The 12,679-nt window shown below is 43.0% G+C and overlaps 1 protein-coding gene across 1 annotated transcript in view; it reads right to left on the bottom strand.

Annotated features, from left to right (window-relative positions):
• The window catches only part of LOC126155690 (dynein axonemal heavy chain 8-like), a 622,476-nt gene that overhangs the window by 383,730 nt on the left and 226,067 nt on the right, over positions 1–12,679 (bottom strand). The window contains exons 17-18 of the mRNA XM_049916245.1: positions 11,592–11,734; positions 8,798–8,978 (exon numbers count right to left, since the gene is read on the bottom strand). Coding sequence (XP_049772202.1) covers positions 8,798–8,978; positions 11,592–11,734 — 324 coding nt within the window. The remainder of the gene's footprint in view (positions 1–8,797; positions 8,979–11,591; positions 11,735–12,679) is intronic.

Genomic DNA, 12,679 nt, shown 5'->3' with positions numbered 1-12,679 from the left:
ACGCACTAGAATGCAAATGCTTGGGGGCTAACTTCCAAACACACGCGTTCAAACTTTCATTTGAATTTTGTGTGTTGTCTCCCAAGCACCGGTACAATAACTCGTCCTCCGAAAGAAAAAAAAACTGTTGCGTGAAAAAGGCCGATTTCAGATAGGTGCATTTTTTGTTCCACCTCGAATAACAAACATTTCCGTTCCGTATTCGGAAAAACCGTTTCAGGGGTGGAGTCTAAACACTTTCATGGATCCAAAAATGCAATTTAAAAAAATCGATTTTTTGAACCAAAAGATAGTAAACCTCCCCTTAACGACGACGGCCGGTGTGCCGGCCAGCCTTTATGAGATTTTAAGGCAATTTCCAACATCTCACTTGGCAACTACCAGGCTGGTACCCAATTTCCGCCTCAGTTACACAATCCGCAAACATTTGCAAACCTTCCGCTCACTTTCAACTATACGCACACATTTGGGCTACACATGTATGCCTTTATGAGATTTTAAGGCTATTTCCAACATCTCACTTGGCGACTACCAGGCTGGTACCCAATTTCCGCCTCAGTTACACAATCCGCAAACATTTGCAAAACTTTCGCTCACTTTCAACTATACGCACACATTTGGGCTACACATGTATTCCACCCCAGGGCTAACAGGGTGGCGATAGGAAGGGCATCCGGCCACCCCTTACACTAATCATATCAAATTCGTTAACAACCATGCCGACCCTGCATCAATGCGGGACAAAGGCACAAGAAAAGGAAGAAGCAGATAATGGCTAATCAACCAAAACCGACACAAGTATTAAACAATTTATTTGAGCGCTGATTGAAATAAAGGTTATAATTAAAAATAAAATGCTCACTGATGTTTTTCGCTATGAGGGGCATTCTACAAGTAATTCAACACATTTTCTTTTGTGAAATCATGTCGCTTTTATTAGGGATTCTAACACATCATGTTATTCCCCACTCTTTTGGCTACAAAATCCTATTTTTCAACATAATCTCTGTCCAATGCACGGCTTTACGGCACGTTGCCGGGAGGGCACGTATGCCTGCACAGTACCACTCCACTGATCGACGTCGGAGCCAACGTCTTGCTGCCTCAGTAACCTCCCCATCATCCACGTACTGTTTCCCGTGGAGAGCATCGGTCATTAGGCCAAACACATTGGTCTTTATGGACTTCTATTAGGCGGCGAAGATCCAACGAACATGCACCTTTGAGTACCCCAACTGGTGGACGGATGTGTCAGCACTACCAACAGAGATGTCCTGTTGAACAGCGAGGTGTTTGTGATCCGTTGATCACCTCGAATGAGAATGTCCGCTCTTTCCAGTATTGCAGGAGCTACAGCTGTGTGCGGCTGGCCGGTACGCGTGTGACCGGACAGGTCTGCGCGACCTTGTTACGATGATGACAGATGCCTCGCCCAAAGACTCACCGTGCTTTTGTACAATTACAGGTCTCCGTAGACATCAATATCTGCGATGCTCTTGTTTTCCGCCAAAATAAACTCAATGACAGATCTGCTTGAACCCACCTCCACTACAGACGCCATTTTGAGGGTTACATATAGCGCCACTACATATCAGACCTTGGTTAAACTGTAGGAGATGAAGAGGGAATATTCTACGATGTCCCACAACAAATTCCGCAGTTTTCAACAAAAACTGGCTGGGAAAAAACTGTTGGATTACTAATAGAACGCCCCTACTAGCTACTTTGCAAATACGCAGGTTACTTATAGTGCATACACAGCACACTGCGATGGTTACACGTTTAAATTCGTAGTGGTGGGGATACACAGAGTGCGAAATTTAGCACACTGACCTGTCAACTATGGGAGCAACGATGTCTGTAAGCCAAACGACCTCGATTGGCGTGATGACTGGGTGTTGTGTGATGTCCTTAAGTTAGTTAGGTTTAAGTAGTTCTAAGTTCTAGGGGACTGATGACCATAGATGTTAAGTCCCATAGTGCTCAGAGCCATTTGAACCATTTTTTGAACCTCGATTGGACCTAAACTTGGATGAAAATAAGGTGATGCCAAATGGTTCAAATTACTCTGAGCACTATGGGACTTAACATCTGAGGTCATCAGTCCCCTAGAACTTAGAACTACTTAAACCTAACTAACCCAAGGACATCCATGCCCGAGGCAGGATTCGAACCTGCGACCGTAGTGGTTACGCGGTTCCAGACTGAAGCGCCTAGAACCGCTCGGCCACACTGGCCGGCAAGATTATGCCATTCCATGTTGCTTCAACTCTGTGCCAGAGTACACGAATCTTAATGGAAGATGATCGGTGGCGTGGCAGTCTCTCAGAAAACCCATGGCCAGTTTTAACTAAATTGGAATCCGTTGGATCATGGGAGATTGTTTTTAATGAGTGAGAGATCCGAAAAACGTGGTAGTCATGGCAACAGTCGAGCACCTCTTCTGTCGCGGTAGATCAGGACAGCATAGATAAACATCTTGTCTTGCTTAATCTTACTGAAAGATAACGCCACGGAAACGTCGAATACACGTCTTTAAAAAGTCAGAAATAAAGTGATTGTGTCTAGAATACTAGTTATGCATACCAGAGGTGATCGCGCTGTGTATCCAATGTCATGCCACAAAATCGCGTCAAGTGATAGATCAGTGACAACGACAAATGCAGTCTGGCAGCGTCGTTCCCCTTGGAGCCTCCACACACGGATACGTCCATTGTGATGCAAGCAGAAGCAGGACTCATCTCAAAAGACGATGCGGTATCTCTCTTATATCCACTGGTGTTGTAGGTGCCTTTCTCTGTTGCTGCGTCAAGGGAAGCGACAACAGTGGTCGCAGTTCTACAGTCTACGGTGCTCCAGACATCGTCGCACTATCCCTGTGGAAACCGTCTTGTCCCAAATGAGCCCATTTTCTAATTCAAAGAGCATGATGTGACAATACGATCTTCTATGGCGGGTAGTACACTTCCTGCCAGTTTGACATTTGTTGCACGTCGCCTTTTTGGTCTTGCAATTTTAATAGCCAGCGGTGTAATTTGGCATGACTCTCGGCACAGACTATCACTGGCACCGCAGTTAGTGTGTGGACAATCATGGATGATTAAGTGACTGTAGTTGAGGATAGCAAAACATGGGCGTAATTGCTGAACACCGTTCTCGGATGTTCTTTAACAAAGGAGAATCCAATAGTACTGCTCCAGACTTATTCCATCACCACTGAAAAGATGAACGATATGGATATTAGTGTCAACGGCTTTTAGAAGCAGCTGCAATCGTTAAAAATTAACAAGGTCTGCAGGCCATATGGAACCTCTATCAGATTACCCATGTAATTAGCCTCTAGTCGTCCTTATTGGAGCCGTAATACCCTGCAAATAGGCGCTAATTCAGTTTTCAGTTCTTGGGGTTACAGGAAAGGGGTGGGGGGAAGGGGAGGGGAGCAGACGGGTCACCGTTTGCTACTGCCACCCCCTTCCCACCCAAACAGATCTTCCATCATCCTCACTTTTAACGTGCTCCGATCCCTAGATTTTTATAATATAACCACAAAAAAGTAAAATATTTTGAAAGAATAGCCGAATAATAAGTTATCCTCTGGTACCGAGCGCCGCGGGTTTCGAATCCGCCCCAGACGGCATGGACCTCGATTACCAGTAGAGGTCTCTCCAGCCGTCGGACATGTCCGAAAGACCAGACACCATATCCATATAAGTATATAGTTCTGGCAATACCGGCCATGACCGTCCTCTTCTGTGCGGATGGATACATGTTACCCGAATTCTTATGGGACTTGGTAAGAATGTCTTCCACAAGTAATGAGTGTGTTGGGTAGGGACACTACGAATGTAGTGTGTGGGCATATAAGGTGAGAATGTGAGTCTCACGGGAGGCGTGCGCGAGATAGTCCTTGCAGTCGCACTGTCCTCTGCGCCCTCAGTGGCTCAGATGGATTGAATAGATCTGCTACCCAGAACCCACGCCTACGCAATGAGACGACACGTTTGGACGAGTTGGCCTGCTGTAGGCGGAGACACTTCAGGTCAGGAGCTCCTGTAAGATCTGGTCTTTAACTGCAAGTCGAAAAAAAAACTTTTCCTTATTTATGTCTCCTAATTTGTTCTTAAAAGAAAAAGAAATTTGATTTTGGCTTTGAGAAACTTTTTTTTTCGTTCCGAAAGATTGCTTCTTCGCCATCTAGACGAAGGAGACTAATTTTTGTTTACTGGATGGAGAAACCAGTATAATTGGTAAAATGGATAGAGCGTCTGCCATGTAAGCAGGAGATCCCGGGTTGAATCCTGGTCGGGGCACACATTTTCACCTATCCCCGTTGATATATATCCACGCCCGTCAGCAGTTGATGGTATTAATACATAATTCTAATTTGGGTCTCTTGTAATTTGAACACTGTTCTTATTCAAGTAACATAAATGGTACAGTGCGAAGTAGTATTATATTTTCTCCGATACCAGTCAGCAACGGATAACATTTTGAAAATGTCGTTTCTGTATAAGGTAAACGTAGAAGAGGTAATTAGTGATTCTGAAGTAGTGAGTACAGTTATTTTCTGCATCATTTAAATGCTGACCGGATATTCAGCCTGGTTGAGTTTTTAGTTCTACATGAATTTTTGGCAGTTATACTTACTGCCTCTACCGTATCCACTGACAATTTCGCAAATCGTACATCGGTGAGAGAGTGGAGGTGCCACAGGCACAAACGTGACACACAAGTCTAGCAGAGTGCCGCTGCGGATCACTGCTTGGAATCTAGCCACACCACGGATTGTGGAAAAAAAGAAAAAAGTACTCCTCTGTCATCAGGAACTGTAGACTTGAAGTAGTATAAACCAGAATTGGCAGGAATTTGGCAAAGATAGAGGGTGTGGTCTTAACAAGGTACTAGGTATGATGTGGGTGCAGAATGAAGCGGGATGTGACCTCACTGACAGGCACAACAGCAGGCAACAATCTCCATCAGGGCAGCTGGCACCTGGGTTTGGACAATCGATGAGGGGTAAAAAGACGTTTCACTACATTCCTCAACAGTCACTTGAATATGGCAACAAGTCACGCTAACGTGTGTAAGTAGGCTGTTTATGTTTTCTTATTGGCAACGTTACGTAGCGCTTTGTATGAAAATCACTGGCTGTGCTGTGTGCAGTCTGTGGCTAGTTTGCATTGTTGTCTGCCATTGTAGTGTTGGGCAGCTGGATGTTAACAGCGCGTAGCGTTGCGCAGTTGGAGGTGAGCTGCCAGCAGTGGTGGATGTGGGGAGAGAGATGGCGGAGTTTTGATAATTTGTAATACTGGATATTATGAACTACTATATATACTATGACTGTTAAGGTAAATACATTGTTTGTTCTCTATTATCATCTTTCAATTGCTAACTATGCCTATCAGTAGTTAGTGCCTTCTGTTTGAATCTTTTATTTAGCTGCCAATAGTGGCGCTCGCTGTATTGCAGTAATTCCAGTAACGAAGATTTTTGTGAGGTAAGTGATTTGTGAAATGTTAATGTTAGTCAGGGCCATTCTTTTGTAGGGATTTCTGAAAGTCAGTTGCGTTGCGCTAAAAATATTGTGTGTCAGTTTAAGCACAGTCATGTATAAATATTCTAAGGGGACGTTTCACGTGTAATACCAACGGCTCCGTCCGCCAGAACGAGGTGACAATCCAAAGGGCCGGTCAAGCGCATCATTACCTCCTCCAAACAAGTTATCAAAATCATTTAAACTTATAATTATGGGCAATAAAATAGCATGAAGACTAAGTGTTTCGAAAAGGATGAGAACTTCTACATTTTAGTTATTTTCCTGAGGGTCTTCCCACGTGAATGGGCTTGCGGCCTCACCAGCTGGCTCATTTACATGTTGACCGTACTTCCTCCCCATACTAAATGCTAACAGCAATACCGACACGTTCGTAAATAGAAGGAAACTTAGTATAGCAAAAACTAAAGACATTTTAGTGAAGAAAAGAATCGGAAACAACCTAAGCAAACAGCTTTCCCTCATTTACTTGTTGACAAAGTCATAGTCATAGTCATGTTTGAAATACTAATAATTCTTGGGTTTTAAAGAGGGTAAATTATGACGTTGGCAAAGTTATGAAATTAAGTTAATATCAGACACCTTAAATCAACTGCACGGCTCATGTATTGGACGAGTACTTTTCAAGTTATAATTACTCTGAAAAGCAATTTCTCCGAGTTACTGCGGGGTAGCCGCGCCGTCCAAGGTGCCTTGCCACGGTTCGCGCGGCTCCCTCCGTTGGAGGTTCGAGTCTTCCCTCGGGCATGGGTGTGTGTGTTGTCCTTAGCGTAAGTTAGTTTAAGTTAGATTAAGCAGTGTAAAGGCCTAGGGACCGATGACCTCAGCAGTTTGGTCCCATAGGAACTTACCACAAATATCCAGTTTCTTCGAGTTATGCAATAGCCAGGTAGTAAGTTCTCATGTAAACAAATTATTAGTTTTTTACTACTACGTTAAAATATTTTACATATACAGGGTGAGTTTTTCCACATTGTACAAACTCTAGGGATTGATCGATGAGAAGAGACGGAACAAAAGGGTCTAATGAACTTAGGTCCGGAAATGCATGGTTTCCATGCTAGAGAACATTTATTCAATCATGCTTTGTTACAGAGACTGCGGTCTAATACGCGCTGTACCATGAAGCCGCAGTTACAATATTGGTTTCCTTCTAGAGGGCGGTACTGTTCCTCGTTAAGTCATACCCTAGCGCTCTCTCCTGCCATAATGATTGGTAATGTTGTATCAGACTCACTTCTCTTGCTGATTCAGCTTGTAGTGGATGTGATACAGCGGTGTACACAATGGTTCCGTATTCGAATCGCGAGCTTGCCGACATGGTGTTTACTTACGGAAAGGCCAGTGGCAACGGGTGGTGGGCAGCAAGGGTTGTATCATAAGACCTATCCCCGCCGATAACAACCACAGCATTCAATGTTTGCAACAGTGTTTCGCCGTTTGTCTGAGACTGGGTCATTTCAGGAAGCAGGAAATCATGAAGGACGTACCCGAAATGACTGGATACCAGACTTTGAGGAAAATGTTATTAACACTGTGGAAGGCGACCGCCATGTCAGTACCAGGCAGTTGGTCCGCCAGTACAGGGTAAACCAGACGATTATGTGGAACATTCTCCGTGACATTTGCTACTACCCTTATCAGGGCTTACTAGCGAAAGACTTTCCACATCGGGAGCAGTTTTGTCACTGGTTTCTTCACCAGGCGACCACGATTCCGGGATTTGTATCATCCATCCTATTCACAGATGAGGCCACTTTTACGCGGCGTGGTATCTTCAACCTTCATAGCAGTCATCTGTAAGATAGTATGCAGGACCACCATGGTACAGTGACAGCGAATCATCAGCATCGGTGCAGCCGGAAAGTGTGGTCCGGTATAATCGGCGACTGTGCTTTGGGACCAGTCTTTCTTCCACATCACTAACAGGCCGGGACTATCGTTTCTTGTGGATGACTTTACCTCCCCTGCTGGAAGAAGTGCCATTGACGATTCGAAGGGTTATGTGGCTGCAATATGATGGTGCTCCAGTCCACTTCGCCGTTAACGTCCGGGCGCTTCTCAGTCGTGTCTTCCCTGGTCGATGGATCTGATAGGCATTGTCTGCTCGTTCACCAGATCTCAATCTGTGCGATTTCTGGTTATGGGGCCACCTCAAAAGTATGGTTTATGTAGAGCCCATTCCAGAAGTGGAGACACTGGGGCAGCGTGTTCATGCTGCCTTTAACACTGTTCGTATGCAGCTTGGCCAATGTGAACGTGTGAGACCGAACATGCTACGGCGCGTACACGCATGCGTTGAGGCACATGGAAATCATTTTCAGCACATACTGTAACTGTGGCTATATGGTACAGCGCGTATTAGACCGTAGTCTCGGTAACAATATGTGACTGAATAAATGGTCTCTAGCATGGAAACCGTGTATTTGCAGACATAAGTTCATTAGACCGCTTTTGTTTCGTGTCTTTTCATCGATCAATCCCTAGAGTTTGTACACGGTGGAAAAAAGCATCCTGTTTATTGTTATTAGTAACATATAACAAAACCGTAGACATCCGTGGCATATTAAAAGTGCGTAATGACAAGTTATATTTGTTTTCGGAATGTAGGATTTGGAGAGAAATGGTCAAATTTTTGTGAATTCCTTAGGGACCAACTGCTGAGGTCATCGATCCCTAGACTTACACGGTACTTAAACTAACTTATGCTGAGAGCAACACACACACACACCCATGGTCGAGGGGCCGCGCAATCCGTGATATGGCGCCTCAAACTGCGCTGCTACTGCGCGCGGCGCTGTGGGGAGAGAGGAGGTCACTGTGGACATGTATATCTACCGTGAAAGTAGTCTACACACAGAAAAAAATCTCTGGAGTGGGCGTAGGCATCATTCTCATCCGGGGTCTCTCAAAAGAGACACAACGATGAACCATATTTTGAAAGTCATCTTAACTAACAAATGTGACCCCCCCCCCTTTACCTCCTAAATCGAATACTAGCTCCGCACCTGGGCGAAATACCGAGAAGAACTTACATGAGAAATTCGTGGAGGTAATTTCCGTTCGTGTATTTTCTGTACACATTGTGTTTCGTTGTACTTAAAAGAAATAACCTCACACAAGTCAATGTGTAATTTCCAATTCCTCTTGTATACAAGACTGTCGATTTACACTGCACCAATTAGAGGATGTAATAAATTTAATTCACAATATAAAGATTAAGGAACTTTCATGTATGCTTACCCATGACAATTTCTAGCGTTCGTATGACGTGTACGTCTGGAATTCTCCTTATCTGTTCACTTGTCTCTTCATATTTCTCAAATTCTTCCTTTATCTCCTGTATAATTGGATCCTTTTCCACAAATTTTATGACTTTCTCCTCTCGGTCATTATCCCACAAGTAAGCATACGTCAAATAATGCTGAAAACAAGAAAAACATACAACGAGCATGAAAAACACTACCACGAGCAATATGGTTTTATCATAGGTATTTCCAGAGGCACAACAATATTTATTTGCCGAAATAACGTGGATTTTGTTGAATGATTCGTATTTTTCTTTGTCTATTCCGAGAGGTAGAGCAAAATGTTGAGATTCGTTACATTACGGATCCTCGATTCAGACGGGTTGGGACTGAGAGGTTCCCAACTGGAGATAAATGGGAGGAAATAATCACGAAAAGTTACAGTTCATTTGCCTTAGAACAAAGATAAACATCCCAAAAACCGGACGCAGGGTTTGGAATGTTTTCGTATGTGAGAGTGTGTGTTGGTGTACGTATGTGTGGGTGGGGGAGGGGAAGAGGAGGGGAGGGGGAGAGAGAGAGAAAGAGAGAGGTAGAGAGAGAAAGACAGCTGTATTCATGGATATGTATATGTGCCAATAATGTGAGATATTAGTGATTATAATTTTTGAGAAGTTCTGGCGACTGCGATTGTAGATTACTACTAATAGAAGTGGTGCTGTAAATATGGCGGCCCTCAGTGTACAGGAAATGAACGAAATAATATGAAAAACTTGCTATAAACACCTCATTTCCTGAACTTCTTTTTTGACTCACCTGTAGCTTCCTAACGCTGTCTTTTGCTTTGTACTATTTTGTACACCGGTACGTCTGTGCTCATTGTGGTCTTACATTGATTGCCATATTTCCGAACCTTTCACATATCAAACGAGGGCTATTTGTAACAAGGGAAATTGCCCATCGCGCCCCTCTCACATTTAGTGGTAAGAGGGCGCAGTGGACAGCCTATCAAAAACGGAAGACATATCAAACATGAAAACAGGAAGAAGGTGTACGTGTACTGAACTGTGAAAAACAAGCAAAACAGGAACAGTGAACAGTCCATGGAGAAGTGCAATATTGAGGAGGCGGAAACAGTCTAGGCACCGTGGTTAAGAGGTCACGGTGGTAGACTATAAAGCGGACGAACAGTGTTTAGCGCTCTCCCATGCAAAATTAATTTTTTTCCTCTGCTGTTCCTCAACCAGAAAACACGTCTGGTGTGTCAGACACTGCATTAGTAATAGTACGTGTGTCATATGATAGGAATCTCTTATTGACGCACCTAATTTGTACGCTTCGCAAGTGAGACGTGCCTACTTGCTCGATTTAGGTGTTCGTATTAATGTGAATGTGATTATTCCCAACAAAATGATGAAAACATAGTAATTTGTCACATATGCTGCAACAAATCAACGCAACGGTTTCACAATCACACAGTTACTATGTGCTCTATCAAAACATATGTTTTTAACGTTTTTGAATTTGCATTCCGTTTTAGAAGTTTTGACTCTTGAATTCCTGTTTGTAAACTAGTTCACACCCATTTATTTGTTGTTTTCATTTATGCGAGACGTCTATGTGGTATCTCGCCTGTTCTCATTATTCAATCCCACATGACGCATATTCTGTAGCCAATATGTAGTATGACAGCTGCGAATACTACAGAAAGAGAACAAAACATTTCAATGACCCGACGAACAGTTCATAACGTTGTGATAAACAAAATAAAATAGTGGCACGAGGGAGTTTTGTACACGGTTCGGCAGCTTGACAGTCCAACACGGTGACCATTTTTTTTATCTCATTTTGTTCGTTAAATTTCGTTGCGTTTGTTCGGGGCGGACGTCCCATGACACCCATTGGAGTTCGTCGTTAATCCATTCACTCAGTTTTTTTATTACAGAGGGCTGCTAACCCTCCGACCGAACACGCTGAGCTACCGTGCCGGCAGCCACTTAACCACGACGCAATTGTTTCTGGCTTTCACAGTCCAGTACATCTTCTTCCTGTTTTCATGCTTGATCTATGTTCAGTTTTTGACGGGGTATCCGTTGGGCCAGCTTATCAATATGCCTGAGGGGGGTACGATGGGAAGTTTTTCTTACAAGTGCCCATATCTTTGGTCCATTTGGTGAAAATAGTCTCAATTATTACTAGAAGAAATAAAGAAATTGGGCAGTGTCTGGTTGCTGGATTTATATCAGCAATTTAGTCCACAGCCACGGAGATTAAACACCATTCTCAAGATTAAAATAAGTCTCACTTCTACAAGTAGTGTCTAGAGTTATTGTATCATCTGTTCTAGAGGTTACAAAATTCAAAGAAAATCTAAATATATAAGTGGGAGTGGAAAGGTGGCTAGTAATGACTACGGCAATAATTGAGGTTTTAACAGTATAGCATAGGAGGGAGACTGTGTAGCGTTTGAAAAGAATGAAGGTGAACATTATTCTTTCCTGCGTCTTTCATGCACAAGGCCTACCTATGAGGGCACAGCGATCTGCAGTAGATAACTGTTTATTTCTCTCAGTAAGTCAGTTGCAGATCGGAAATTTTGATACTATTTCTACATCGAGTATTGTTGTCTGTTTGAAACAGGCTTTTATTATATTCTTTCTATAATGAATTCCGTTATAATTAACTACCAGCACAGGATATATGGGACTTGAATTTCAATTTGACCATTGGGTAATTGGATTATTTCAGAAACCCAAAATCTGATGTAAGATACACGACTCACAACCTACATCTATGAGTTTGTTGACTTCCGGTTTGAGCATCGTGACAACATTCCTCAGTGTCGACATCGTGCGGTCCACATCGTTGTCGGCGATGACGCTGCGGAAGTAGTTCTTGCCATATGATGCTATTGCAGCGAAGTCGGCACCCTCTGTAAATAATGAGACAAGTATCACCCGTTAATTTCAATTCCGCAACAAGAAACAAAAAGATACATTTATGAGAAATATATCTTGTCAATGCGCTTCAGGAGAGCTCGGTGAACAGGGTTTTCAATCCCGATAGTCCTGAAAGCAAATTCAGAGCTGCAACTACTGTACACTTCGCCCAGTAAGTGGTACAATGGTAAATGTTTAGAGTACGTTAAATACAGTGTTAGTACAAAGAATCCACATATACTGAAGAATTTACAAACGAATATTACGACGACAGATACAATCAGCGTACAGTTACTCCATAAAGATCGCGAAAGGAATGTGTGTGTTACTGAGCAGAGCTGTCATTTCGTTGTATTGGTGGGGAGTGTTTTTGTACTTAGTATGAGACTGAGTGTTCATTCGCGGAGCCTTTCATTGTTGCGGGCGACTGGCTATAAATGTTACAGCTTTTAATATCGAAGATTAAGCTTTTTTTAAAGCCAAATGGATTTAATTTTGGACTGCTGAAATTCTGGCCGGGCGAGAACTAAAAGTTCCATCACTGCCTTCAAAACACTGAAAATCAGCCAAGTTCTTGGGATGTAGGAAAGGTGTCATCGATAAAAACCACGTCACACTGCAGCTTCCCGCATCATCAGTTCCAAGCAGGAGGTTTAATTTTCTAAAGTATATGATTCAGATTCTAACGACCTAGTTACATATGGTTTCCTTTAATTCATCTCCATCTATATGATTACCCTGCAATTCGCAATTAAATGTCTGGCATGGCGTACATCGAACCACCTTCAAGCTATTTCTCTACCGTTTCCCTCTCGAACAGCGTGCGGGAAAAATGAATTGTTAAATCTTTCCGCACGAGCTCTGATTTCTCTTATTTTATTAATACGATCATTTATTTTTGTTGCTTTCAGAGGAAAAAGTTCTTGACTGAAATTTCG

This window comes from Schistocerca cancellata, chromosome 2 (assembly GCF_023864275.1).
Source record: "Schistocerca cancellata isolate TAMUIC-IGC-003103 chromosome 2, iqSchCanc2.1, whole genome shotgun sequence".
In the NCBI taxonomy this organism is placed as follows: domain Eukaryota; kingdom Metazoa; phylum Arthropoda; class Insecta; order Orthoptera; family Acrididae; genus Schistocerca; species Schistocerca cancellata.
The sequence above is the reverse complement of the archived record's forward strand: the minus strand, read 5'-3'. Positions and strand labels throughout refer to the sequence as shown.